Source organism: Agelaius phoeniceus, chromosome 38 (genome assembly GCF_051311805.1).
Source record: "Agelaius phoeniceus isolate bAgePho1 chromosome 38, bAgePho1.hap1, whole genome shotgun sequence".
In the NCBI taxonomy this organism is placed as follows: domain Eukaryota; kingdom Metazoa; phylum Chordata; class Aves; order Passeriformes; family Icteridae; genus Agelaius; species Agelaius phoeniceus.
Genome location: NC_135304.1, coordinates 111298 through 133709, shown reverse-complemented (window position 1 = coordinate 133709; position 22412 = coordinate 111298). Strand labels below are relative to the sequence as shown.

The 22412-nt window shown below is 58.2% G+C and overlaps 3 protein-coding genes and 1 long non-coding RNA gene across 8 annotated transcripts; 1 reads left to right on the top strand and 3 right to left on the bottom strand.

Annotated features, from left to right (window-relative positions):
- Positions 1 to 348: 348 nt before the first annotated feature.
- On the top strand, positions 349 to 9456 carry LOC129134215 (tafazzin). 3 transcript variants are annotated; one of them, XM_077172493.1, is made up of 10 exons: positions 349 to 587; positions 1381 to 1509; positions 2303 to 2348; positions 2624 to 2743; positions 3835 to 3968; positions 4532 to 4573; positions 5316 to 5378; positions 6533 to 6585; positions 7762 to 7839; positions 9102 to 9456. In XM_077172493.1, the coding sequence occupies exons 1-10, from the start codon at positions 479 to 481 to the stop codon at positions 9189 to 9191; spliced, it is 864 nt and encodes a 287-aa protein (XP_077028608.1). In that variant the 5' UTR covers positions 349 to 478; the 3' UTR covers positions 9192 to 9456. The 3 variants fall into 3 exon arrangements, with proteins under 3 accessions (XP_077028608.1, XP_077028606.1, XP_077028607.1); XM_077172491.1 differs by lacking the exon at positions 3835 to 3968 and having other exon boundaries at positions 2624 to 2709; XM_077172492.1 differs by lacking the exons at positions 3835 to 3968; positions 6533 to 6585 and having other exon boundaries at positions 2624 to 2709.
- Positions 9457 to 9651: 195 nt separating this feature from the next.
- LOC129134221 (B-cell receptor-associated protein 31) lies at positions 9652 to 15323 on the bottom strand. Its single transcript, XM_077172490.1, is given in 9 exon segments — positions 9652 to 10042; positions 11216 to 11268; positions 11271 to 11315; positions 11766 to 11871; positions 12576 to 12711; positions 13541 to 13685; positions 14468 to 14571; positions 15053 to 15147; positions 15263 to 15323. Coding segments are annotated over 8 exon segments (717 nt in total). The 5' UTR covers positions 15142 to 15147; positions 15263 to 15323; the 3' UTR covers positions 9652 to 10003.
- Positions 15324 to 15692: 369 nt separating this feature from the next.
- On the bottom strand, positions 15693 to 19270 carry LOC143692336 (uncharacterized). 3 transcript variants are annotated; one of them, XR_013180231.1, is made up of 5 exons: positions 19013 to 19270; positions 18106 to 18198; positions 17197 to 17258; positions 16376 to 16427; positions 15693 to 16281 (listed from the first exon to the last, which is right to left on the bottom strand). XR_013180231.1 is itself a non-coding variant. In XM_077172521.1 (5 exons), the coding sequence occupies exons 1-5, from the start codon at positions 19127 to 19129 to the stop codon at positions 16096 to 16098; spliced, it is 489 nt and encodes a 162-aa protein (XP_077028636.1). In that variant the 5' UTR covers positions 19130 to 19270; the 3' UTR covers positions 15693 to 16095. The 3 variants fall into 3 exon arrangements, 1 of the variants encoding a protein (XP_077028636.1); XM_077172521.1 differs by having other exon boundaries at positions 18106 to 18177; XR_013180230.1 differs by lacking the exons at positions 18106 to 18198; positions 19013 to 19270 and adding an exon at positions 17574 to 17734.
- Positions 19271 to 19532: 262 nt separating this feature from the next.
- LOC143692333 (uncharacterized) lies at positions 19533 to 22354 on the bottom strand. The gene is made up of 3 exons (XR_013180228.1): positions 22325 to 22354; positions 21051 to 21348; positions 19533 to 20003 (listed from the first exon to the last, which is right to left on the bottom strand). It is a non-coding gene; the product is annotated as an uncharacterized LOC143692333 (long non-coding RNA).
- Between the last annotated feature and the right edge of the window lie 58 nt (positions 22355 to 22412).

Below are 22412 nucleotides of genomic sequence, written 5' to 3'. Positions count from 1 at the left end.
TTGGGTGAGCACGCAAAAGGGGCGTGGTAAACGTGTTTCTTTATGGTTATTGTAGTCCCAGAGCGCCCCAGGATTGGCCGCTCCGTCCAGCACCTCTCGTCTGCCCCGGGTCCTCCCGCCCGCCGAAATTGCGACAACACAGTGGGGCGAGCAGGACACTTTACGGCAGCGGGTCGGGGGTACCGGGAGGGTCCCGAGCGAGTTTTAGGGGGACCCCGAGGAAATCCCGGTGCCTCCGAGGCGGCTCCGTGAGCACCGAATTCCCCCCCCGCGCCCTCCTTTGTGCCGCGCCACGGCGCAGCTCTGAGCGCGCCTCGCTTGACGGCGGCTCGTACGACAGCTTCAGGGGCGTGCGGCGCGCTTTACGGCAGCGCGGCGGGGGCAGCGGGGCCGGGGGGATTTTGGGGGGTCCCGGGGGGGCTTTGGGGGGTCCCGGAGGGTCCCGGGGGGGGGCCGGGGGCCGGTGCCCCCCCCGAGGATGCCGCTGGCCGTGCAGTGGCCGTTCCCCACGGAGCCGTCGCGGCGCTGGGCCCTGGCGAGCCGCGTGGTCACGGGCCTGGTGGGCACCTACAGCTGCGTGTGGACCCGTGAGTGACCCCCCCCCCTAAATCTGGGGAGACCCCTCCTCAAATCCCGGTTCAGAGCGAGAGACCCTCCCCCAGATCCCCGTTCTGAGGGGAAACCACCCCAAAATCCCAGTTCTGAGGGGAGACCCCTCCTCAAATCCCGGTTCTGAGGGGAAACCCCTCCAAAATCCCGGTTCTGAGGGGAAACCCTCCCAAATCCCGGTTCTGAGGGGAGACCCCCCCAAAATCCCGGTTCTGAGGGGAGACCCCCCCAAAATCCTTCCTGGACGTCATCCCCAGGCCACCGCGAACCCATTTGGGGGGGTCCCATCCCATTATCTTTTCAGGATCCCTCCCAATAGGTTTGGGACCCCCCCAAATCTTGTCAGATCCTCGGGACCCCTCCCCAAATGTATTTGGGACCTGTTCCCAAGCACCCCTGGGGACCCCCAGCTCCTTTGAGAGCCCCTAAAACCCTCCAGACCCCTCCAAGACCCCTCAAATTCCCTCTCCAACCCCTTCAGAACCCCTTGAGGACCCTCCCAACCCCCTTAAAACTCCTTGAGGACCCCCCCAAATCCTTCAGACCCACCCAAAACCTCCTCCAACCACTTTAGAACCCCTTGGGGACCCCCCAAAACTCTTCGAGTCCCCCTCTTCAACCCCTCTAGGACCCTCCTAATCCCCCCCAACCCCCTTAAAACTCCCTCAGACCCCCCCCACAGCCTCTCTAAGACCCCCAAGGACCCTCCAAACCCCCTTAAACCTCCTCGAGGACCCCCCCAAAGCCCCCCCGGACCCCCTCCCCTCCCAGGGTACCTGAACCGGCTGCGGGTTCACAACGCTGAGGTTCTGCACGAGCTGGTGGAGAGGAGGGGGCCCGGGACCCCCCTGCTGACCCTGTCCAACCACGCCTCCTGCATGGACGACCCCCACCTCTGGGGTATTTGGGGAGGGGGGGGTCCTAGAGGGGTCTGGGGGGGGAATTTGGGGGGGTTTGGGGGGTCCCAGGGGGGTCTGGTGGGTGTTTGGGGGGGTCCCAGGGGGGTTTGGGGTGTCCTGGAGGGGCTGGGAGGGTCCTGGAGGGTCCTAAAGGGGCTGGGGGGGCATTGGAGGGGGGGATCTGAAGGGTTTTGGGGGGTCCCAGGGGGTCCTTGAGAGGCTGGGGGGGTCCTGGGGGGTCCCAGGAGGTCCTAAAGGGGTTGGAGGAGGAATTTGGGGGGGAGATCTGAAGGATTTTGGGGGTTTTGAAGGGTTTTGGGGGGGTCCTTGATGGGTCCTTGAGGGGCTGGGGGGTTCTAAAGGGGTTGGAGGAGGAATTTGGGGGGGTCTTGGGTGGGTCTGAAGGGTTTGGGGGGGTCCTGGGGGTGTTTGGGGGGTCCCAGGAGGTCCTAAAGGGGTTGGAGAAGGAATTTGGGGGGTCCTGAAGGTGTTTGGGGGGGGTCCTGAATGGGATGAAGGAGAAATCTGGGGAGGTCTTGAGGAGGTTGGAACAATTTGGGGGGGGGGGGGGGGTCTGAAGAGTTTTGGGGGGGTCCTGGGTGGTCTTTGGGGGTCCTCGAGGGGCCTGGGGGGGTGTGGAGGGTCCTGAGGGATCTGGGGGGGTCCTAAAGGGGTTGAAGGGGGGATCTGAGGGGTCTGGGGGGGTCTGAAGGGTCTGGGGGGGATCTAAAGGATTTGGGGGGGGGTCTCAGGGGTTTTTTTGGGGGTCCCCGTGACCCCCGTGACCTCCCCAGGGTCCCTGAAGCTGCGCCACGTCTGGAACCTGCCCAGGATGCGCTGGTAGGGGCTGGGGCTGGGGGGGTTTGGGGGGGGTCCCAGGGCGGTTTGGGGGGGTCCCGGGGCGGTTTGGGGGGGTCCCAGGGCGGTTTGGGGGTCCCAGGGCGGTTTGGGGGTCCCAGGGCGGTTTTGGGGGTCCCAGGGCGGTTTGAGGGGGTCCCAGGGTGGTTTTGGGGGGTCCCAGGGTGGTTTGGGGGCGTCCCAGGGTGGTTTGGGGGCGTCCCAGGGTGGTTTGGGGGGGGTCCCAGCGCCCCCTCCCCACGTTTGCCCTCCCCCAGGACCCCCACGGCCGCTGACATTTGCTTCACCCGGGAGCTGCACTCGCTCTTCTTCAGCCTGGGCCGCTGCGTGCCCGTGTGCCGCGGTACTGGGACAGACTGGGACAAACTGGGGGGGACTGGGGGGGACTGGGGGGGACTGGGAGGGACTGGGGGGGACTGGGGGGGACTGGGAGGGACTGGGACAGACTGGGACAGACTGGGAGGGACTGGGATGGGATTGGGGGGGACTGGGAGGGACTGGGAGCACTGAGTGCCCGTGTGCCGCGGTACTGGGACAAACTGGGACAAACTGGGAGGGACTGGGAGGGACTGGGGGGGACTGGGAGCACTGAGTGCCCATGTGTCGCAGTACTGGGGGAACTGGGAGGGACTGGGACAGACTGGGAGGGACTGGGAGGGACTGGGATGGGATTGGGACACGCTGGGACAAACTGGGAGGGACTGGGAGCACTGAGTGCCCATGTGCTGCGGTACTGGAACAGACTGGGAGGGACTGGAACAAACTGGGAATGGACTGGGAGGGGACTGAGGGTACTGTGTGCCCGTGTGGCATGGTACTGGGACAAACTGGGACAGACTGGGAGGGACTAGGACAAACTGGGAGGGACTGGTACAAACTGGGAGCACTGCGTGCCCGTGTGCTGTGGTAACTGGGACAGACTGGGAGGGACTGGGACAAACTGGGAGCACTGCGTGCCCGTGTGCTGCAGTAACTGGGACAGACTGGGAGGGACTGGGATGGGATTGGGACACACTGGGACAGACTGGGGGGGAACTGAGGGTACTGCATGCCCGTGTGCTGCAGTAACTGGGAGCACTGGGACAAACTGGGAGGGACTGGGATGGGATTGGGGGGGAGTGGGAGGACTGGGACAAACTGGGAATGGACTGGGAGGGACTGGGGGCGCTGCGTGCTGGTGTGCCACGGTAACTGGGGGAACTGGGACAGACTGGGAGGGACTGGGACAGACTGGGAATGGACTGAGGGGAACTGGAGGCACTGGGTCCCAGTGTGCGACAGTAACTGGGGAAACTGGGGGGGGGGTAGGGAACTGGGAGGGGACTGGGATGGGATTGGGAATGGACTGAGGGGAACGGGGAGCACTGGAGGGACTGGGAGGCTTCTGATTTGTACTGGGAGGCACTGGGTCGTTCCCAGTATGGACTGGGAGGGTTCCAATCCATACTGGATGGCCGTGGTTGCTCTGAGGTCGTTCCCAGTCCGTACTGGGAGGGTCCCAGTTTGAACTGGTCCCGCAGGGGATGGCGTTCTACCAGCGGGGCAATGGATTTTATACTGGAAAAGCTCAACCAGGAGACTGGGTGCACGTGTTCCCCGAGGGTACTGGGAGCACTGGGAGGACTGGGAGGGACTGGGAGGGACTGGGATGGACTGGGAGGGGTCCCTGGGGGATTTTGGGGGTCTCATAGTGGAATTTTGGGGTCTCGGGGGGATTTTGGATTTCTTGAGGTGATTTTGGGGTACTGGGGGGAATTTTGGGTGTCCCTGGGTGGAATTTTGGGGGTCCTTGGGGGGATTTTTGGGTTTCTTGAGGGGATTTTGGGGTACTGGGGGGAATTTTGGGGTTTCTTGAGAGGATTTTGGGTTCCTGGGTGGAATTTTGGGCATCCTTGAGGATTTTTGGATTTCTTGAGGTGATTTTGGGGTACTGGGTGGAATTTTGGGGGTCCCTGGGTGGAATTTTGGGGGTCCTTGGGGATTTTGGGGTTTCTTGAAGGGATTTTGGGGTACTGGGGGGAATTTTGGGTTTCTTGAGAGGATTTTTGGGTTCCTGTGGAATTTTGGGCATCCTTGAGGATTTTTGGGTTTCTTGAGGGGATTTTGGGGTCCCCTTGGGAGATTTTGGGGGTCCTGACCCCCCCAGCCCATTTTTCCCCCCTCAGGTAAAGTGAACCTGGGCCAGGAGGTCGCTCGCTTCAAGTGGGGTGAGACCCCCCAAAAAAAACCCCCAAAAACCCCAAAAATCCCCCTTGGATCCCCCCCAAAAACCTCTGGGACCCCAAAAATCCCCCCTAAAACCCTCAAAATCCCTGTAGACCCCACCACAAACACCCTGGGACCCCAAAAATCCCCCCCAAAAAATGCCCCAAAAATCCCAAACTTGCCCCAAATTCCCTCAGTGGGGTTCTGAAGACCCCTCCAGACCTCCCCAAACCCCTCCAATCACCCCAAAATCCCCTCAAACACCCTCCCCAAATCCCCCAAACCCCCCTGGACATCCAGAGCCCCCCCAAATTCCCTCTGGGGGTCCCAAAGCCCCCCAAAAATGCCCCCAAATCCCTCCCAGACCCCTTTGAGACCCCCAAAACTTCCCCCAAATTCCTCCCAAATTTCCCCTCAGGGTTTTAAGATTTCCCCCCCCAGACCCCTCCAATCACCCCAAAACCCCCCTGGGCCCCTCCCAAATCCTTCCTGGGGTCCCCCAAAATCCCTAAAATCCCTCCCAGACCCCTTTGAGACCCCCAAAACTTCCCCCAAATTCCCCTTTAGGGCTCTGAAGCCCCCCCCCAAAACCCCTCCAATCACCCCAAAACCCCCCCCTGGCTCCCCTCAAACCCCCTCCCCAAATCCCCCAAATCCCCCTAGGGATCCAGAGGCCCCCCAAAATCCCCTCTGGGGGTTCCAAAGCCCCCCAAAAATGCCCCCAAATTCCCCCCCCCCCCCCAGGCATCGGGCGGCTCCTGGCCGAGTGTCGCAGGGACCCCGTGATCCTCCCGCTGTGGCACGGGGGTGAGGGGGATTTGGGGGGTCCTGGGGGGATTTGGGGGGTCCCGAGGGCCTTTAGGGGGGTCTTGGAGGGATTTGGGGGGTTCTGGGGGCCTTTAGGGGGGTCTTGGAGGGATTTGGGGGGGTTCTGGGGGGCTTTGGGGGGGTCTTGGAGGATTTGGGGGGGGCTTGAGGGGCTGGGGGACACTGAGAGAGCCTTTGGGGAGGGGTCTGGGGGGATACAGGAGAAGATTTTGGGGGTCCCAGGGAGTTTGGGGGGTCCTGGGGGGATTTAGGGGGTCCTGGGGGCCTTTAGGGGGTCCTGGGGGGACACTGAGGGAGCTTTTGGGGAGGGGTCTGGGGGGTCCTGGGGGGTTTTGGGGGCACAGGAGGGGTCTGGGGAATCCTGAAAGGGGCACAGGGGAGGATTTTGGGGGGGTCCCAGGGGGCACTGAGGGGTTTTGGGGGGGGCCTGGGGGTCTTGGGGGTTTGGGGGCACACCAGGGGGGTTTTGGGGAGGGGTCTCTGGGAGATTTTGGGGTCTTGGGGTGACTGGGGGTGGGGCACAGAGGAAGATTTTGGGGGGGTCCCAGGGGTTTTTGGGGGGGTCCCAAGGGGGTTTTTGGGGATGTTTTGGGGGGGGTCCCGAGGGGTTTTTGGGGATGTTTGGGGGGGGGTCCCAAGGGGTTTTTGGGGGATGTTTTGGGGGGGCCCCGAGAGGTTTTTGGGGGGGTCCCAAGGGGTTTTTGGGGATGTTTTGGGGGGTGGTCCCAAGGGGTTTTTGGGGATTTTTTAGGGGGGGTCCCAAGGGGTTTTTGGGGATGTTTTGGGGGGGCCCCGAGAGGTTTTTGGGGGGGGTCCCGAGGGGTTTTTGGGGATGTTTTGGGGGGGGGTCCCAAGGGTTTTTGGGGATGTTTTGGGGGGGTCCCAAGGGTTTTTGGGGATGTTTTGGGGGGGGGTCCCAAGGGCTTTTTTGGGGATGTTTTGGGGGGGGGTCCCAAGGGGTTTTTATTCTGTCCAGGTGATTTTGGGCTGTGACCTCGAAGATTTTGGGGTGACCAGGGGAGATTTGTGGACCATAGGGGGCTCAGGGAAGTTGGGGGGGGTCGGTTCTGATTTTGGGGAGGGGTCCCACGGTTGTGCCCCCCCCTCATTTTGTGTTCCCCACCCCCCCCCAGGGATGAGCGATGTCCTCCCCAACCATCGGCCCTACGTGCCCCGGGTGGGGCAGGTGAGGGGAAATGGGGGGGCTGGGGGCACTTTTGGGGTCTCTGGGGGAGTTTTGGGGGGTCTGGGGGACATTTGGGGGGGTCTCTGAGGGGATTTTGGGGTCTCTGGGGGGGATTTTTTGGATCTCTGTGGATTTTTTAGGATGTTTTTGCCATCTCTGGGGTTTTTTTTGGGGGGCTCTGTGGATATTTTGGGATCTATGGAGGGTTTTGGGGGGGCCTTAGGGGGGTTTGGGGGTCTCTGAGGGATTTTGGGATCTCTGAGGGGATTTTGGGGTCTCTGAGTGACATTTTGGGGGTTTTTTGGGGGTCTTTGAGGAGATTTTGGGGTCTCTGAGGGGTTTGATCTCTGGGGGATTTTGGGTGGTCTCAGGGTGGATTTTGGGGGGTCTCAGGGTGAATTTTGGAGTTTCAGGGTGGATTTTGGAGTTTCAGGGTGGATTTTGGGGGTCTCAAGGTGCATTTTGGGGGTCTCAGGGTGGATTTGGGGGTCTCGGGGTGGATTCTGGGGGTCTCAGGGTGGATTTTGGGTGGTCTCGGTGGATTTTGGGATCTCTGTGGGATTCTGGGGGTCTCAGGGTGGATTTGGGGGTCTCAGGGTGGGTTTTGGGGTCTCTGGGTGGATTCTGGGGGGTCTCAGGGTGAATTTTGGAGTTTCAGGGTGCATTTTGGGTGTCTCAGGGTGGATTTGGGGTCTCAGGGTGCATTTTGGGGGTCTCAGGGTGGATTTTGGGGGTCTCTGGGTGGATTTGGGGTCTCAGGGTGATTTGGGATCTCTGTGGGATTCTGGGTGTCCCAGGGTGGATTTGGGGTCTCAGGTGGATTTTCGGGGGTCTCAGGGTGGATTTTGGGTGTCCCAGGGTGGGTTTTGGGTGGTCCCAGGGTGGATTTGGGGTCTCAGGGTGGGTTTTGGGGGTCTCAGGGTGCATTTTTGGGTGTCCCAGGGTGCATTCTGGGGGTCTCAGGGTGCATTTTGGGGGTCTCAGGGTGCATTTTGGAGTTTCAGGGTGCATTTTGGGGGTCTCAGGGTGCATTTTGGGTGTCCCAGGGTGCATTTTGGGGGTCTCAGGTGCATTTTGGGTGTCCCAGGGTGGATTTGGGGGTCTCAGGGTGCATTTTGGTGTCCCAGGGTGGGTTTTGGGGTCCCTGCTCCCCCTGACCCATTTTCCCCCCTCCAGCACATCACGGTGGTCGTGGGGCGCCCGTTCAGTGCCCGACCCCTCCTGGAGCGGCTGCGCAGCGAGGGGACCCCCACGGTGGGGTGTGGGGTGGGACCCCCACATTTGGGGGGTCCTGACCCCGAGATTTGGGGTTTGACCCCAAGATTTAGGGTTTACCCCATAGAATTGGGGTTTGCCCCAGAAATTTGGGGTCTGACCCTGAGATTTAGGGAGTTCTGACCCCGGGATTTGGGGATTTTGACCTCAAGATTTGGGGTTTGACCCAGAGATTTTGGGGGTTTCTGACCCGAGATCTGGGGGTTTGACCCTGGGATTTGGGGCGTTCTGACCCCAAGATTTAGGGTTTACCCCACAGAATTGGGATTTATGCCAGAAATTTGGGGTTTGCCCCATAGATTTGGGTTCTGACCCCAAGATTTGGGGGTTCTGACCCCAAGATTTGGGGGTTTCTGACCCCTGAGGTCTGGGGGGTTTGGACCCTGAGATTTGGAGGGTTCTGACCCCAAGATCTGGGGAGTTCTTACCTCGGGATTTGGGGGTTCTGCCCCAGAGATCTGTGGGTCCCAGCCCCATAGATCCTTGGATCCCAGCCCCATAAATCCTTGGATCCCAACCCCATAAAACCCTGGATTCCAGCCCCCACAGCTCGCTGTCTGTGCCCCATAGATCCCATAAATCCCTGGATCCCAGCCCCATAAATCCCTGGATCCCAGCCCCATAAAACCCTGGATCCCAGCCCCACAAATCCTGGATCCCAACCCCATAAATCCCTGGATCCCAGCCCCATAAAACCCTGGATCCCAGCCCCATAAATCCATGAATCCCTGCCCCATAAATCCTTGGATCCCAGCCCCACAAATCCCTGGATCCCAGCCCCATAAATCCATGAATCCCTGCCCCATAAATCCTTGGGTCCCAGCCCCATAAATCCTTGGATCCCAATCCATAAATCCATGAATCCCTGCCCCACAGATCCATGGCTTCTTTTCCCAGCCCATAAATCCCTTTCCCAGCCCCACAGCTCAGTGTCTGTGCCCCATAGATCTCATAAATCCCTGGATCCCAACCCCATAAATCCATGAATCCCTGCCCCATAAATCCCTGGATCCCAATCCCATAAATCCCTGGATCCCAGCCCCACAGCTCGGTGTCTGTGCCCCATAGATCCCATAAATCCCTGGATCCCAGCCCCACAGCTCGGTGTCTGTGCCCCATAGATCCCATAAATCCCATAAATCCCTGGATCCAGCCCCACAGCTCGGTGTCTGTGCCCCATAGATCCCATAAATCCCATAAATCCCTTGCCAGCCCCACAGCTCGGTGTCTGTGCCCCACAGGTTGAGCTCCGTAAGGCTCTGACCGATTTTGTCCAGCGGGAATTCGAGGCTCTGCGGGGCCACGCCCGGACCCTGCACCCCACCCCATAACTGGGGGTCCCCCCACCCCATAACTTGGGGTTCTGCCCCATAACTTGGGGGTTCTTCCCCACAACTCGGGGTTGTGCCCCATAGCAAGGCCCCTCCTGCCCATAAAGGGGGATTTTACCCCAAAATTGGGGGTCTTGCCCCAAAATTGGGGATCCCTGGTGGAGCCCCTGCCCCATAGAGAGGGGTCCTGCCCCATAGAGAGGGGTCCCGCCCCCACTGAGCCCCCCAAACTGTGCACGGTGCCAATAAAAGAAGGTGAAACCTCGGGGGTCTCTTGGGGTCCCACAGGGGATTTTGGGGTCCCAGAGGGAAATTGGGATGTCCCATGATGGAATTTGGGGTCTTAGGGGGGAAATTTGGGGGTCCCAGGGAGAATTTGGGAGGTCCCAAGATGGAATTTGGGGTCTTAGGGGGAAAATTTGGGGTCCCAGGGAGAATTTGGGGTCCCAAACCAACCGAGTCCCAACCCGAGGTGATTTTATTGAAGCCGAAAAAAGGAGAGGGGTCCCCATTGCCCCCCCAAAAAAACCCCCTGGGAGAGGGGGGGGACAAAAGGGGGGTTCAGCCTCCCCAAACGAGGCCTGGACCCCCCGAAAAATGAGATTTGGACCCCAAAAAAAGGTGAAAGGTCCCAAAAATGACACCAGAACCCCCTCCAAATATGGCGTTGAGGGCGTGGCCTTGTCATGAGGGCGGGGCTTGGTCCGGAAGAGGCGGTTGGGGGCGTGGCCTGGTCCCAGGGGGCGGGGTTTACAACCGTTGTGGGCGTGGTTTGAAGCTGGTTGTGGGCGTGTCTCGGCGTGGCCCCGCCCTCACTCCTCCTTCTTGTCCCGGGGTCCGTCGTGGGCGGCCTGGGGGGGGCAAAAGGGGGGAATTGAGGGAGGTTTTGGGGGTCCCGAGGGGGTTTTGGGGTGCACTGGGGGGGATTTGGGGGTTGGGAAGGGATTTTGGGGGGTCTGGAAGGGATTTTGGGGGTCCCGAGGGGGTTTTGGGGTGCACTGGGGGGTTCAGGGAATTTAGGGGGACCCACAGAGGGGGTTTGGGGGGTCCTGGAGGGGATTTTTGGGGGCTCCCCAAAGGGATTTGGGGGGGATTTTGGGGGTCCCCTCAGGATATTTTTTGGGGGGGCATTACTGGGGTCCCCAGGGGTATTTTGGGGTGAATTTTGTGGTATTTTTGGGGGTGTTTTTATGGTATTTTGAGGGGGTATTTTGGGGTGTTTTGGGCGGTATTTTTATGGTATTTTTGGGGGGTTTTGGGGTTTTTGGAGGGTATTTTTGGGATATATTTTTTGAGGTATTTTGGGTTATTGTGAGGTATTTTTGGGGGTGTATTTTGGATATTTTGAGGGATATTTTTGTGGCATTTTGGAGGCTATTTTTGGGGGGGGTTGTGGTATTTTGGGGTGCATTTTGTGGTATTTTTTGGGTTGTTTTGGGAGTATTTTTTGGGGTGTTTTATGGTATTTTTGGGAGTATTCATTTTGGGGGTTTTTGGGGTATTTTGGGGTATTTTTTTGGGTGCTTTGTGAGTATTTTTGGTGGTGTCATGGTATTTTTGGGGGTATTTATTTTGGGGGTTTTGGGGGTATTTTTTTGGGTGTTTTGGGTATTTTTTGGGTGTTTTGGGGTATGTTAGGGGTGGTTTTTGGGGCATTTTGGGAGGGGTTTGGGGTGGTTTTTGGGGTATTTTTGGGGTGGTTTGGGGGGTACTTTTGGGGTGGGTTTGAGGTATTTTTTGGGGTGGTTTGGGGGTGGTTTGGGGTGGGGTTTGAGGTATTTTTTGGGTGGTTTGGGGGTGGTTTGGGGTGGGGTTTGAGGTATTTTTTGGGGTGTTTTGGGGTGGGGTCTGAGGTATTTTTTGGGGTGGTTTGGGGGTATTTAGGGGTGGGGTCTGAGGTATTTTTTGGGTATTTTGGGGGTGTTTTTTGGGGCGGTTTTTGGGGTATTTTTGGGGTGGTTTGGGGGTGTTTTGGGGTGGGGTCTGAGGTATTTTTTTGGGTGTTTTGGGGTGTTTTGGGGTACCTGCAGCCTGGCGTGCTCCTCCAGCAGCCGATCGTACTCGCGGGTCAGGCCTGGGCCTGGCGCCTCATGGCCTGCACCTCGCTCTCGGCCTTCTCCAGAGCTGGGGGGAATTTTGGGGGAAATTTGGGGGATTTTGGGGAATTTTGGAATTTTTTCTGACCCCCTCCAAACCCCTCCTGACACCCCCAAATCCTCCAGACCGCCCCATTTTTGAGGAGCTCAGGGTCACCTCAAATTCCCCCAAATTCTTCCATAACCCCTCCCAGACTCCCTCAAAATTCTCCAAAATTCCCCCAAAATCCCTCTTTAACTTTCTCAGACCCCCTGAATTCCCTTTAAATCCCCCAAATTCCTCATCAACCATCCCAAACCACCCTAAATTCACAAATTTTCCCCCAAAATCCCTCTTTAACTTTCTCAGACCCCCCCAAAATTCCCCTTTAAGCCCCTCCAGACCTCCCTAAAATCTCCAAAATTCCCCTTTAAACTCCTCAAAAATCCCCAAAATTCCCCTTTAACCCCCCAAAAATCCCCAAAATTCCCCCCTTACCCTTCTTGCTGAGCTCCAGCTCCTCCTTCAGTGACTCCACCTTGGCCTTGAGGGTCTCATTCTCGTCCCGGGTGGGGGACGGGGCCCCCCCAGACTCCTTCAGTTGCTGAGGGCACAAAAAAGGGGGGGGTTCAGGGTTTTTGGGGGGTCTGAGGGGTTAAATCAGGGGGCTGGGGTTTTATCCTGATTTTTTTTATGGTTTTTTTGGGGTTTATTCCAATTTTTTAGGGTTTTTTTGGGAGTTTATCCTGATTTTTTTGAGCGACTTATCCTATTTTTTGGGGGCAGTTTATTCTGATTTTTGGGGGTTTATTCTGATTTTTTGGTTTTAGGGGATCCCAGGTGTTTTTAGGTATCCCAGGTGTTTTTGGGGTTGTTTTCAGGTGGTTTTTGGGGTTGTTTCCAGGTGTTTTTTGGGGTTGTTTCCAGGTGTTTTTTGGGGTTGTTTTCAGGTGGTTTTTGGGGTTGTTTTCAGGTATTTTTGGGGTTGTTTTCAGGTGGTTTTTGGGGTGTTTTTGGGTTGTTTCCAGGTGTTTTTTGGGGTTGTTTTCAGGTGGTTTTGGGGTTGTTTCCAGGTGGTTTTGGGGTTGTTTTCAGGTGGTTTTGGGGTTGTTTCGAGGTGTTTTTTGGGGTTGTTTTCAGGTGCTTTTGGGGTTGTTTTCAGGTGGTTTTTGGGGTTGTTTCCAGGTGGTTTTTGGGGTTGTTTCCAGGTGGTTTTGGGGTGTTTTTTGGGGTTGTTTTCAGGTGCTTTTGGGATTGTTTCCAGGTGGTTTTTGGGGTTGTTTCCAGGTGTTTTAGGGCAGCCTGTACCTTCCTGAGGGCGTCGTTGTCCTCCAGGTACTGCCGTGCGGCCTGGCTGGCGCCCTCGGCCCTGCTTGCGGAACGCTTGGCTGGAGGCACCAGGGCAGCCTGGGCCGAGATCAGCGTCACCAGGCGCCTCAGGAGGCTGGGGAGGACAAAAATGGGGGTGAGGGACCCCAAATTTGGCTTAGGGATCCCCCTGGGGTCACCCAGAACCCCCCCTGAGCTCCCTGGGCCTGTTGGGCTGAGGCCTGGCTGGAGGCCTCGAGTGCGGCCTAGGCCAAGATCAGGGCCTGGAAGCGCCTCAGGAGTTGGAGGGACAAATTTGGGATGAAGGACCCCCTAAATTGGGGTCAAGGACCCCCAAATTTGGGTTAGAGACCCCCCTGGATCACCCAGAGTCCCCCCTGAGCTCCCCGGGCCTGTTGGGCTGAGGCCTGGCTGAAGGCCTCGAGTGCGGCCTAGGCTGAGATCAGGGCCTGGAAGCGCCTCAGGAGTTGGAGGGACAAGTTTGGGATGAAGGACCCCCCAAATTGAGGTCAAGGACCCCCCAAATTGGGGTCAAGGACCCCCAAATTGGGGTTAGAGACCCCCCTGGGTCTGCCAGAGCCCCCCCTGAGCTCCCTGGGCCTGTTGGGCTGAGGCCTGGCTGGAGGCCTCGAGTGCGGCCTAGGCCGAGATCAGGGCCCGGAGGCGCCTCAGGAGTTGGGGGGCACAAATGGGGGTCAGGAACCCAAAACTGGGGTGAGAGAGCCCCAAATTGAGGTGAGAGACCCCCAAATTCAGGTCAGAGACCTCACAAACCCCCCTGAATCCCCCCCCTCCCCGAGTTCTTTGGGCCTGTGTGAGGCCTGTCTGGAGGCTTCGAGTGCAGCCTAGGCCAAGATCAGGGTTAGGTCACCCCCAAACCCCCCAGATTGTGTCTGGGAGCCCCCAAATTGTATCCAGGGCCCCCCAAATCCCCCCAGGCTCACAAGGAGAGCAGCAGGGCGAAGCCAGCCAGGTACAGGTTCCTCTGGGCACGGAACAGTTTCATGTGGAAGTGCTCCAGCGCGGCCGGGCTGGTGCCCAGAGCCTCCCTGTCCCCCACGTTGTACCTACGGGTCTCCCTCAGGGCATCTGGGGGGACAGGGGGGGTCAGCAGGGGGGGGACACCCCCCCAAAATCCACCCAGAGCCACCCCAAATCTGCCCGGATACACTGAGGCAGCCCTCGCACAGAGGCGTCAAAATCTCCTCAAAATCCACGCAAAATTCCCCAAAAAACCTCCCCAAATTACCCCAAAATTCTCTCCAGATCTACCCAAAATTGCCCCCAAAAAATTCACCTGTAGTCCCCCCAAATCCACCCAAATTCTCTCTCAAAATTCCCTCAAATCCCCTCAAAATCCATCCAAAATTCCCCAAAAAAATCACCCAACGTTCCCCCAAATTCACCCAAATTTCCTCCAAATTTCCCTCAAAAATCCTCCCAAATCCCAAAAATCTCCCCAAACTTCCCTCAAAATTCTCTCCAGATCTACCCAAAATTGCCCCCAAAAAATTCACCTGTAGTCCCCCCCCAAATCCACCCAAATTCTCTCTCAAAATTCCCTCAAATCCCCTCAAAATCCATCCAAAATTCCCCCAAAAAAATCACCCAACGTTCCCCCAAATTTCCTCCAAATTTCCCTCAAAAATCCCAAAAATCTCCCCAGATTTCCCCCAAAATTCTCTCCAGATCTACCCAAAATTCCCCAAAAAATTCACCCAAAGTTCCCTAAAAGCCCCCCAAATTTCCCCGAATCCACCCTAAAACCCACCTAAAATCCCTCCAAAGAATCCACCCAAATTGCCCCCAAAATTCACCCAAATTTTCCCCAAATCCCCCACAAATTTTCCCCTAAAATCCCCCATGCCCACCGAGCAGCAGCAGCACGAGGATGACGATGAGCACGATGAAGAAGGAGTTCCCATAGGACACCACCAGCCCCACCAGGCGGGAGCGGAAAATTTTCTGCCATCTGAGGGAGGGGGGGGAGCACAAATTGGGGACCCCCCCAAAATCCCCCAAATTTCAGGAATCCCCCCCCAGGACCCCCCAAATTTTAGGGAACCTCCCCAGAACCCTCCAAAATTCCCTCAAGAAATCTCCAATCCCACAGGACCCCCCCAAAGGGCCCCCACCCCATTTTGTCCCTCAGAGACCCCCCCCAAATCCTCTCCTCGACCCTCAGGGACCCCTCCCCACACTTGGGGACCCCTCCCCATTTTTGGGACCCCCCAACTTTCAGGGACCCCTCCCCTCATTTAGGACCCCGCTCTTTATAGCGACCCCCTCCACTTTTAAGGACCCCTCTCCACATTTAGAGACCCCTCCTCACCTTTAGGGACCCCTCCCCACTTTAAAGGACCCTTCCCCACGTTTAGGGACTCCCTCCTTTTAGGGACCCCCCCCCTCACTTTTAGGGAACCCTCCCACTTTTAGGCCCCCCTCTCTCCTCACCTGCCGGGGACACGAAGGGGACGCAGAGCAGCAGCACCAAAAACACCTCCGCGTACAGGAACGTGGCCACCGCCGTCCACTGCAGGCTCATGGCGGCCTGAGGGGGGCACGGGCAGCGATGGGGACCCGGTTTGGGGCACCGGGACCCCCAAAATCCCCTCAGGACCCCCCAAAAACCGCCCCCGGAGCCGCCCCTCCCCCACGGCCCTCACCCTCAGCTGTCGCCCCCGCCCAAACCGGAAGAAACAGGGGAAGCCACTCCCACTCGCTGAGGGAGCGACCAATCAGAGCGAGAGGCGGGAAAATAGGAGGTGACGTCACGTCTGTCCGCCATTTTCCCCGCCTCACCGGAAAATTTAATAAGAAATTTAAAAATAAATGTAATAAGAAAATTTAACCAACTGGAATGAGATCGTTGAAGCGGTAAAATGAATTGTAATTAATTGAATCATTAGTGGAGTTAATGGGATTGAAAACGAGGCCACGCCTCTTTCGGAGTGGCACCGCCCACACCTCCCCACCTCTTAGGCCAATGGTTCATCCCTCACCCGTAGCCACGCCCCCACGTCATCCCACAGCCAATCATTGTCCCGTCCTCACCGTTTGTCCCGCCCACAGCATTGATTGATTGATAGCTCTGGACTCGTTTAATGCATTTATTGGGGGGGCGGCCGGTACCCCCCGAATTTGGGGGGGCGTCGTGAGGGGTCCTGGGGGGTCCCAAGGGGGCTTGGGGTGGGTCCCGAGAGGCTTTTGGGGTCCTGCGGGTGTTCCAAGGGAGTTTTGGGGGTCTCCAGGGGGTGGTTTGGGATTTTTGGGGGGTCCCAAAGGGATTTTGGGGGTCCTGGGGGTTCCCAAAGGGCATTTTGGGATCCCGGGGAGGTTCCAAAGGGATTTTGGGGGTCTTGGGAGGGTCCCTGGTGGATTTTGGGGAGAATTTGAGCATCCTGAGGTTTTTCGGGGTGGATTTTGGTGGGGTCCCCCAAAGATTCGGAGTGGGGTTTTTTTTTGGGGGGGGGGGGGTCCCGGCAGGATTTTGGGGGTCTCAGCCAGGGGCCCCCCCCAGAAGCAGCAGCCCCAGCAGGGCCCCCCCGATCACCCCCAGTGCCACCAGTTGGGCTCGGAGGGGGAGGAGGCGCCCGGATCCCGGCGGGGGCTCGGGGGGTCCGCGAAGATTTTGGGGGGTCCCGGGGGGGCTCGGAGCGGCTGCCGGGGCTCCAAACGCAGGGGGCTGATGGGGGGGGGGGGGGATAAATTAGGGGGGGGCTCGGGGGGGGGGGTCCCAAAATCCCCCCCCCTCCCCCAGACCCCTCCCCCCACCTCACCTGTCCACGTGATCCATCAGGGTGGGGGAGGGGCTGGGGAGCGCTCCACAATCTGGGGGGGGCGGGGGGGGGAGGGGTCAGGGGGAGAGGACCCCCCCCAAATGCCCTCAAAATCCCCCCAAAAATTCCCGCAAAATTCCCTCAAAATTTCCCCCCAAATCCGCACAAATTCCCTTAAATTTCCCCTAAAATCCCACCCCAAATTCCCTCAAAATCCTCCCGAAAATTCCCTTAAATTTCTTCTAAAATTCCCTTCAAAATTTCCCCAAAATGGGTTCAAAGTTCCCTCAAAACTTCCCCAAAATTTCTTTAAAATTCCCTCAAAATCCCCCCCAAAATTTCCTCAAAATCCCCCCAAAAATTCCCGCAAATTTCCCCTAAAATCCTACCCCAAATTCCCTCAAATTCCTCCCAAAAATTCCCTTAAATTTCTTCTAAAATTCCCTTCAAAATTTCCCCCAAACCACCCAAAATTCCCACAAAATTCCCCCAAAATGGGCTCAAAGTTCCCTCAAAGTTTCTTTAAAATTCCCTCAAAATCCCCCCCAAAGTTTCTCCCGAATTCTCCCAAAATTTCCTCAAAATTCCCTCAAAATCTCCTCAAAATCTTTCCAAAATTCCCTCAAAATCCCCCCCAAAGTTTCTCCCAAATTCTCCCAAAATTCCCTCAAAATTTCCCCCCAAATCCACACAAATTCCCCTAAAAATTCTCTTAAATTTCCCCTAAAATCCTCTCAAAATTCCCACAAAATCCCCCCGAAATTCCCTCCATTTTCCCTCAAATCCCCCAAATTTCCTCCCACTCCCCTCCCCATTCTCACAGGTTGCCGCGCTCGCGCCCCCCCCCCAAATTCTGGGGGGGCTCTGTCGCTGTCGGGATCATCTGGGGGGGACACAGAGGGAGTGAGGGGGGCACAGAGACCCCCCCCAAAAAAAACAGGACCCCCCAAACCCCCCCCAGGACCCCCCAAACCCCTCCCCAAATTCCTCTGGGACCCCCCCCAGGACCCCCCAAAGCCTCCCAGGGACCCCCAAATCCCTCAGGGACCCCTCCAAACCCCTCCAGGGATCCCCCCTCCGTACCCGACCCCTCCCCAAATCCTCCCAGGGACCCCCAAATCCCCCTCAGGACCCCCCAAATCCCCCTCAGGACCCCCCCAAATCCTCCCAGGACCCCCCAAAACCCCTCCCCACGGACCCGCCCCCCCCCTCCTCCAGCGCCGGGTCTCGAACTCGTAGAATTTCTTCTCGTAGAGTTTGCGGGGGGGGGGGCCCTGAGGTGGGGGGCACGGGGTCAGCCCAGTGCTCCCAGTGCAAACCAGTGTTCCCAGTTACCCCTCCCAGTCCAAACCAGTGCAAACCAGTGTTCCCAGTTACCCCTCCCAGTGCAAACCAGTGTTCCCAGTCACCACCCCAGTCCATCCCAGTTCCCCCCTCCAGTCCAAACCAGTGTTCCCAGTTACCCCCACCCACCCCGTTCCTCCAGTCCCCTTCCAATGTCCCCAAATCCCCACCAGTCCCTCCCAGTTCCCCCCCAGTTCATCCCAGTCCCTCCCAATGTCCCCAAATCCCCTCCCAGTCCCTCCCATTTCCCCCCAATCCCTCCCAGTCCCTCCCAATGTCCCCAAATCCCCTCCCAATCCCCACCCAGTCCCTCCCAGTTCCCCCCAATCCCCTCCCAGTCCCTCCCAGTTCCCCCCAGTCCCCTCCCAGTCCATCCCAGTGCCCACCCAGGGGCCCGCGCCGGCTCTGGAGCTTCTCCAGCAGCTCCTCGTCCGAAAGGCCCCGAAAACTCTCCATGGCTGAGGGAGGGTCCGGGGTCACTGGGGGGGGGTCCCCTGTGTTTTTAGGGGTGTCCCAGGGTGGTCCCCCCTCGATTTTGGGGTCCCGATGTCCCCTCACAGCTCTGGGGGGGGAAGTTCTGGGGGTCTCCCCGGGGTTTTTGGGTGGTCCCGAGATCCCCTCACGGCTCTGAGGGCGATTCGGGAGGGATCCCTCCATGAATTTTGGGGGTTTTTGGATGTTTTTTTTTGGGGGGGGGGGTTTAGGGGATTTTTCGGGGGAGTCCCGAGTTCCCCTCACGGCTCTGAGGGAGGTTCCAGGGGGTTTCCCGCCGAGTTTCGAGGGTTTTTTCGGGGCTTTTGGGGTTGTTCGGGTGGTCCCGAGGTCCTGTCACAGCTCTGGAGGCGATTCTGGGGGTCTCTCTATGTATTTTGGGGGTTTTTGGGGGATCTTTGGGGGGTTTTGGGGCGTCCCGGGTTGGTTTGGGAGATCCTGGGGGAGTCCCGAGGTCCCCTCACGGCTCTGAGGGAAGTTCCAGGGGGTCTCCCCCTGAGTTTTGAGGTTTTTGGGGGTTTTGGGGTTCCCGAGCTCCCGTCGAGGCTGTAGAAGGGATTTTAGGGGATCTAACCAGAGTTTTTGGGGGTTCCCGGGGGATCTCGAGGTCCCCTCACGGCTCTGAGGGAAGGCTCTGAGGGGGGGTCTCCCTCTCCCGAATTTTGGGGTTTTTTTGGGATTTTTGGCGGTCCCGAGGTCCCCTCACGGCCTTGGAGTGGATTCCAGGAGGTCTCCCCCTGAGTTCTGGGTTTTTGGGGCTTTTTGGGGTTTTTTTTAGGGTTTTTGGAGGGGTCCCGGTACCTTCGCTCCGCCGGGGCCGCGCCGGGAATGACTCAGGGCAGGGGGCGTGGCCACCACAGACCCCGCCCACCGCCTTATTTGGCTTGAATTCCCGCCCAAACGTGTAGGTGTGTCCATATATGGGCGTGGTTACCTCGAAACTCCACCCATTTCCTTATTTGAGTATATGGGCGTGGTCAACGTTAAACCACGCCCACTCCTTCTTAAGGGTGGGGTCCCAGGGGGGTTTTGGGGGGTCCCAGCACCCCACGACCCCCCCAACCCTCCCATGAGCTCCAAACCCCCAGACCCCCCCCAAATCTGGGATTTCCATCCTCGAGACCTCCCCAAATGTTGGGTCACGACCCTCAGACCCCCCCCAAAAGCAGATCTGAACCCCAAGACCCCCCCCACACAAAATTAGGGTCCAGACCCCTCCCTTCCCCAGATTTGGGGGTCCCCCAATCAAACACCCCCAATTTCAAGACACCTCCCCCCAAATTTAGAGCACAACCCCCCAAAAAAATTTGGGAACCCCCCCTGGCGGTGTCACCGTTATCTTTTATTCCCTCCGGGGGGGTCCCAGGGGGGGCTCAGCCCCCGCCCCCCCACCCCCGGCCCTGCCCCACATTTTTTTTTTTGGGGGGGGGGAATTGAGGGGGGGCAGCCGGGGGGGGGAGCCCCCAAAACGTCACAATCACGGCACAAAGACACGGGGGGGGGAGGGGGCGTGGGGTTGGGGGAGGGGCACGGCCGGGGGGGGGGGGGGGCTTTGGCACGGCCGTGGGGTGGGGGAAGGGCAGTGAGGGGGATTTTGGGGGGATTTGGGTGGTTTGGGGGGAGTTTTAGGGGTTTCATTGGGGCGGGGGGGTTCTATTGGGGAGGGGGTCAAGCCCCTCCCACTCCACGGTCCCCTTCCCCTTGGGGGCGTGGCTCAGCCCCAGGCCCCGCCCCCGATCGCCGCCGCGTGGGGCGGCTCTTCGGCACAGCGCCCCCTGCTGGAGGGGAGGACCTGGGGAGAGGCCAGAAAGGGCCAGGGTCAGGCGCCCCCTGGCGGCTTGGAGGACTCGGATCCAAATTTTATCCACCCTGCCCCCAAAATTACCCCCAAAGCACCCCAAACCCTCCCCAGAATACCCCAAATCACAGCCAGAACACCTAAACCCACCAAACCTCCCCTAAAGCCCCCAAATGCACCCCCCCCTCATAATTCCCTCAAAGCCCCCCCAAAACCTCCAAACCTCTCCTCAAAACCCCCGAACACTCCTAAGGTCCCCTAAATCCCCCCAAATCCCCCCAAACCCTTCCCAAATACCCCCTCAAACTCCCCAAATCCCCCTCAAACCACTCCCAAATCCCCCCTCAAACTCCCCAAATCCCTCCTCAAACCCCCTAAACACCCCCAAATCCCTCTAACCCTCCCGAACCACCCCCAAATACCCCCCTCAAACCCCCATATCCCCCTCAAACCTCCTAAACCCCCCCCAAATACCCCCCTCAAATCACCCCCAAACCTCCCAAAACCCTCCCAAACCACCCCCAAATCCCCCTCAAACTCTCCAAATCCCTCCTCAAACCCCCCTAAACCACCCCCAAATCCCTCTAAACCCCCTCAAACCCCCTCCAACCCCCCCAAATCCCCCTCAAAACCCCCCTCAAACTCCCCAAATCCCCCTCTAAACCCTTCAAACCCCCCAAATCCCCCCCAAATCCCCCCCAATCCCCCTCAAACTCCCCAAACCCCCTCAAAACCCCCCAAATATACCCCTCTCAATTCCCCCCAAAGCTCCCAAACCCCTCAAACTCCCCAAACCCCCTTCAAACCCCCCCAAACCCACCTCAAACCCCCCAAATCCCCCCCAAACCCCCCAAATCCCCCTCCAACCCCCCCTAAACCCCCCCAATACCCCCTTCAAATCACCCCCAAACCTCCCAAAACCCTCCCAAACACCCCCAAATCCCCCTCAAACTCCCCAAATCCCCCCCAAATCCCCCTCAAAACCCCCCCCAAACCCCCCAAAATCCCCCTCAAAACCCCCCCGCAAACCCCCACGCTCACCCTACATCTGGTTGGCGAAGGAGGTGGGGGCTCCCTGGCCGTACCCCCCTTCCGAGGGGGGCCCCCCGTAGCCGCCCTGGCCGTAGTCGGGCTGGTAGCCCCCCCCAGGCTGGCCGTAGCCCCCCCCGGGTTGGCCGTACCCCCCCTCGGGGGGGCCGTACCCCCCCCTCCGGGGCTGGGGCCTTTTCGGGACCCCCCCCGGGGGCGCGGCGCGGGCCCCCAGGCCCCCCCAGCCGGTCTCCTTGAAGACGAACCAAAGGTTCCCCGTCCACAGCACCAGGTTCAGGAAGCCGAACACCTGAGGGGGATTTTGGGGTTTTTTTGGGGTTTTTTTGGGATTTTTTTGGGGGTTTTTTTGGGGGTTTTTTTTTATTTTTTGGGGGGTTTTGGGTTTTTTTGGGGGGGGTTTGGGGGATTTTTAGGGATTTTTGGGGTTTTTTTTAGGGGGGGGATATGGACGTTTAGACAGGTTCCCCGTCCACAGCACCAGGTTCAGGAAGCCGAACACCTGAGGGGGAGTTTGGGGATTTTTTGGGGTTTTTTTGGGGTTTTTTGGGGATTTTTTTTGGGATTTTTTGGGGGTTTTTTTGGGGGGTTTTGGGTTTTTTGGGGGGGATTTTTGCGGGGGTTTTTAGGGATTTTCAGGGAGGTTTTGGGGGTTCCCCGTCCACAGCACCAGGTCAGGAAGCCGAACACCTGAGGGGATTTGGGGGATTTTTTGGGGTTTTCTTGGGATTTTTTGGGGTTTTTTTGGGATTTTTTTTGGGTTTTTTTGGGATTTTTTTGGGTTTTTCTGGGGCTTTTTTAAGGGGGGATATGGAGGTTTAGACAGGTTCCCTGTCCACAGCACCCAGGTTCAGGAAGCCAAACACCTGAGGGGAATTTTGGGGATTTTTTGGGGTTTTTTGGGATTTTTTTGGGGTTTTTTTGGGGTTTTTTGGGGTCCTTTTGGGGGGGGATATGGAGGTTTAGAGGGAATTGGGGGTTCCCCGTCCACAGCACCAGGTTCAGGAAGCCGAACACCTGAGGGGGAATTTGGGGGTTTTTGGGGTTTTTTTTTGGGGATTTTTTGGGGTTTTTTGGGGTTTTTTTGGGGCTTTTTGGTGGTTTTCGGGGTTTTTTTAGGGGGGGGATATGGAGGTTTAGAGGGAATTTGGGGTTCCCTGTCCACAGCACGAGTTCAGGAAGCCGAACACCTGAGGGGAATTTGGGGGATTTTTTGGGTTTTTTGGGGGGGATTTTTGGGGTTTTTGAGTTCTGCACCCCAGACTCACCACGGAGGTTTTGAGCCCTGAGGTCCGGGGGGATTTGGGGTTTTTTTGGGAGGTTTTTGGGGTTTTTTGGGGTTTTTGACGTCTGCAC

What these genes read in the sequence shown, in the direction of transcription:
- LOC129134215 (XM_077172493.1), top strand. Translation starts at nt 479, where the DNA reads ATGCCGCTGGCCGTGCAGTGGCCGTTCCCCACGGAGCCGTCGCGGCGC. An exon ending in CTACAGCTGCGTGTGGACCC is followed by an intron (nt 588 to 1,380) that starts GTGAGTGACCCC and finishes CTCCCCTCCCAG; the next exon opens with GGTACCTGAACCGGCTGCGG. An exon ending in CCTCCCGCTGTGGCACGGGG is followed by an intron (nt 5,379 to 6,532) that starts GTGAGGGGGATT and finishes ACCCCCCCCCAG; the next exon opens with GGATGAGCGATGTCCTCCCC.
- LOC143692336 (XM_077172521.1), bottom strand. Translation starts at nt 19,129, where the DNA reads ATGGACACACCTACACGTTTGGGCGGGAATTCAAGCCAAATAAGGCGG. An exon ending in GCGGCCCCGGCGGAGCGAAG is followed by an intron (nt 18,178 to 19,012) that starts GTACCGGGACCC and finishes ACCCTCCCTCAG; the next exon opens with CCATGGAGAGTTTTCGGGGC. An exon ending in GGGCGCGAGCGCGGCAACCT is followed by an intron (nt 16,428 to 17,196) that starts GTGAGAATGGGG and finishes CGCCCCCCCCAG; the next exon opens with ATTGTGGAGCGCTCCCCAGC.